Source organism: Protobothrops mucrosquamatus, unplaced genomic scaffold (assembly GCF_001527695.2).
Source record: "Protobothrops mucrosquamatus isolate PMUCROS unplaced genomic scaffold, P.Mucros_1.0 scaffold702, whole genome shotgun sequence".
Taxonomy (NCBI): Eukaryota; Metazoa; Chordata; class Lepidosauria; order Squamata; family Viperidae; genus Protobothrops; species Protobothrops mucrosquamatus.
In genome coordinates this window covers 254678-259248 of record NW_015386984.1, presented here as the reverse complement: position 1 = coordinate 259248, position 4571 = coordinate 254678, and the positions used below count along the sequence as shown (strand labels likewise).

The window sequence follows — 4571 nt, the reverse complement described above, 5'->3', positions numbered from 1 at the left end:
GCACCTGGAGGAAACAGTCTATCTGGACCCTCTCCAGTCGGGCTTCAGGCCGGGATACAGCACGGAAACGGCATTGGTCACGTTGGTGAATGATCTCTGGAGGGCCCGGGACAGGGGTTATTCCTCTGTCCTAGTTCTTTTGGACCTCTCAGCGGCTTTTGATACTGTGGACCACAGTATCATGCTGCGGCGTTTGGGTAGGTTGGGAGTGGGAGGCACTGTTATGCGGTGGTTCTCCTCCTTCCTCACCGACCGTACGCAGTCTATATTGGCAGGGGGACAGAGGTCGACCCCAAAGCCCCTAACTTGTGGGGTGCCACAAGGGTCGGTCCTCTCTCCGCTTCTGTTCAATATTTATGTGAAGCCACTGGGGGAGATCATCCGTGGCTTTGGGGTGGACTTCCATCAGTACGCTGATGATACTCAGCTGTACATTTCCACCCCAGGCCACCCCAATGATGCCCTTGACGTGATGACCCGATGTCTGGAGGCCGTAAGGGTCTGGATGGGGAGAAACAGACTCAGGCTCAACCCTTCCAAGACCGAGTGGCTGTGGCTACTGGCGCCTCGGCATAGTCAGCTGATTCCATCGCTGACTATAGGGGGCGAAACTTTGGCTCCCTCGGAAAGGGTACGCAATCTGGGTGTCCTCCTGGACCCACGGCTGACACTGGAAGACCAGTTGGCGGCTGTGACCAGGGGGGCGTTCTATCAGGTATGCCTGATCCACCAGTTGCGACCTTTTCTGGACCGGGACGCCTTGCGCACAGTCACTCATGCCCTTGTCACCTCCCGCCTGGACTACTGCAATGCTCTCTACATGGGGCTCCCCTTGAGGAGCACTCGGAGGCTCCAGTTAGTCCAGAATGCGGCCGCGCGGGCGGTGTTGGGAGGGACTCGTCGCTCCCATGTAACACCGCTGCTGCGCGAACTGCACTGGCTGCCGGTGGCTTTCCGGGTGCGCTTCAAGGTGTTGATCATCATCTTTAAAGCGCTCCATGGCATCAAACCTGGATATCTTCGAGACCGCCTTCTGCCACAGATTACCTCCCATCGGCCAGTACGCTCCCACAGAGTGGGTCTCCTCAGAGTGCCGTCAGCCAGACAGTGCTGGCTGGCGACCCCAAGGGGGAGGGCCTTCTCGGTGGGAGCTCCCACCCTCTGGAATGAACTACCCCCAGAGATCAGGGTGATCCCTGATCTCCCTTCCTTCCGCCGTGCCCTTAAAACATGGCTATTCCAGCTTGCAGGACTGGCCTAGGGGAAATTTTTAGCGGGGGTTTTAAAATAATTTTAAATTAACTTGGCCAAATGTTAATATTGTCTTTTAATTATGTTCTTAACTGTAGTATTTGGTATTTTTGTAGTTGTTTTATCTGGCTGTTAGTCGCCCTGAGTCCGCAAGGAGAAGGGCGGGATATAAATATAATAAACATAAACAACATAAACAAACCCTTCATATCTCTGTTATTAGCACTGCTAAGGATTCACGTATACATAAAACGGGAGGACGGTGCATTAAATTTAAATCATTTGGATTTTTCATTTCATGATAAATAGTGTAACAAAGTTTCTGCTCTTGGAATGTACTTGTTTTATAATATATTTTGTGTTCATTGTTGTAGAGTAGACCAAAACGAAATTTAATAGTTTTTAATATTACTATTGTAGACATAAAGATGCTTTACACATAATGATGCTAATTAACAGTTGTATAATTCAATAGTAATTTTATGAGACTAGCACATATTTGTTGCTAATTAAAATCTAGGATAGTTCATTTGTAATAGATCATATGACATGGTTTTACATTAATTGATAAAATTAATGTGAACTAGTGCTAAACTAATTAACAGAGAAGAATAGATGAATATAAGATTATTAAAGTAATAATACAGATTAAAACTAAGAGGGTCTAGAAAATTATGTTACAAATAAATCAGTTCCATGTTGCTTAAAAGTTTTTTTTCTTCCTTTGCCAAAGTCAGAGAAGTAATTCAAATTTGACAAAGTACATGTATCAACAGTCCACTGTCACAGATCAGTTAAAATCAGACAAATCACTGTAGAATGATCATTCACTTAGCCAGCCTTCATGTCCCCCTAAAGCAGGCATGTCAAACTCACGACGTCACGTGACATCACGCGACATCATGCGATTTTTTTCCCCATTGCCAGCAATGGGGTGGGTGCGGTTTCAGAGTGATGCATCCGACCCACGGGCCGGCAGTTTGACATGCCTGCCCTAAAGCATAATACTTAATGTCTTAAGAGGTTCTAAATGTTGGTGATATAGCCAAGAATGTCACCAAGGGTCATCTTAAATGCATAGGACGTAGTTGTTGTCAGTGAAATCACATGCTAGTTTCTTTAGAGAAAAAATGCTATGTTCATTAGATTTAGATCTAACACAATCAAAAAAGATACTGAGCAGGTTACCATACATTAGAATGAAGAACAGATGAAGAATATAAGAGAACAAGACCAACTTGTGTTACATGTGGCTCAGTTTAGATAATATGCAATATCCATATATTATTGTTGTTGTTGTTGTTGTTGTTGTTGTTGTTGTTATTATTATTATTATTATTATTATTATTATTATTATTATTATTATTATCTGTATTTGGGCTCACACCACAGCATTGAAATTATTTGCCAGTGGAATTCAACAAACTGAAGAAAAGGTTTTTAGATATTAATTTTCAAAGTAAAATTGGCACAGAGAAAACATATTAATTGGGATATATATTGTAATTGTATGAATAAAATATATCCCTAACCATGCTTTCCTAGTCTGCGAAGGATATTTAAATAATAGGGACAGGAAGAAAAGGGATGCTATTCTTTGCAATAAAAATAACCTAGTTAAATTTATTATCAAGTTTATGCAGTATGTGGTTTTCAAAGTTCAGCAGCTGTTATGAAAATTCATCATGGCCACCATTCTCAAACTCTGCATTACACCATGTGGGGGCACTGCAACAAACTCACAAGGCACCTTGGCATACTAAGAATCACTAGGAGCGCCATGGATCGAGAAAGTTTGGGAATCTTTGAACCAGGGACTTACCAATCTTTTTCTTTTTGCTACTTGCCTACGATTAAAAGAATGGGCCCACAGTCCGAAGTTGGAAGACTCTGCTCAGCTTGGTAGTTTACAAGCTATTCCGTTTTGTTTTATGGAAGCAGGGATGAAAATATTCTTACTGCGTTTTCTCTAAAAACATGAATTGTATACAAATTAATATGTAAATGAACATACATCAAACATATTTATTGAAAGCAGAAGTGCATTATATTAGCACTTTTCAGTGTCACATTTTGAAAACTGCTTGTTCAGATTCAAGAATATTTTATGCTTTTTTTAAAGGTGAAGGGAAAAGAACAAGAGTAACTATTGTGTAAAATTCTTATTTAATAGATTGATGAACAATTAAACAATTCGGGAACTGAATCGGCATCAGAGGTAATCAGACTTCTTTACAATGCAACATTCACTTATTTCTGAATCACGTTAGTTACCATAATAATGGCTATGTTCAAAAGCACTCTGTTTCAGATCAATTTTAGGAAAGGCACAAGATCACAACTGAGAACACAGTGTTAGCACAATTATTTCTGCCCTAATTTTGTCTTTTGTCTGTCTAAAAACCTTCCATATTATACCTGTAATAATACTTGTATATTATACCTGTAATAATACTTGTATATTATACCTGTAATAATACTTGTATATTATTTGTATTATTATTTTCTGATTGATGTTATCATTATATCTACTCTGATTGAATTTTGCAATGCGGTTAGCTAAATGTGAGCAGCTTTTTGACATTAAGTGACATACAGATTGTGGAGTACACACATTTATTCATGTACATCTTATACTAAGCTACATTTTACTGTGCCTTATTGAAAAATCACCTTTAGCTACAGTATGTTACATATTTAAATAGTCTATAGTGGGCTCAAATTCAAAATGTCTGATTCAATCAATTCACTAAGCTAAACTTAAGCAAATACAACTTTAGGTGATCTCTCACTCATTTATATATCCACCATTCACTAACTGGGTTCACACTGAGTACTATAATGTGGTTTGTTGGATTTGGATATAGCAAGTTGTACGAAGCCAGCCCCCGTGTTTCTAAATCATAGTTTGAGCCATGGTGATGCAGTGGTTAGAATACAGTATTGCGGGCTAACTCTGCATTCCCATTGCCAGAAGTTTGATCCTGACCTGCTCAAGGTTGACTCAGCCTTCCAAGGTCGATAAAATGAGAACTCAAATTGTTGGCGGTAATATGCTGACTCTGTAAACTGCTTAGAGAGGGCTGTAAAGCACTATGAAGCACTATATACTGTAAGACCTGCTCCAGTCGGGCTTCAGGCCGGGATACAGCACGGAAACGGCATTGGTCACACTGGTGAATGATCTCTGGAGGGCCCGGGACAGGGGTTATTCCTCTGTCCTAGTTCTTTTGGACCTCTCAGCTGCTTTTGATACTGTGGACCACGGTATCATGCTGCGGCGCCTGGTGGAGTTGGGAGTGGGAGGCACCGTTATGCGG

General features: G+C 41.2%; 1 protein-coding gene across 6 annotated transcripts in view; it reads left to right on the top strand.

The window, feature by feature from the left end:
• Nucleotides 1-4571, top strand: part of NEXN (nexilin F-actin binding protein) — a 39397-nt gene that overhangs the window by 21869 nt on the left and 12957 nt on the right. For 5 of the 6 annotated variants that reach the window (XM_015818210.1, XM_015818205.1, XM_015818211.1 and 2 more), the window contains one exon: nt 3425-3469. The exons of the other annotated variant lie outside the window; for it this stretch is intronic. In XM_015818210.1, the coding sequence (XP_015673696.1) occupies nt 3425-3469 (45 nt within the window). The remainder of the gene's footprint in view (nt 1-3424; nt 3470-4571) is intronic. 6 annotated transcript variants of the gene reach the window in all.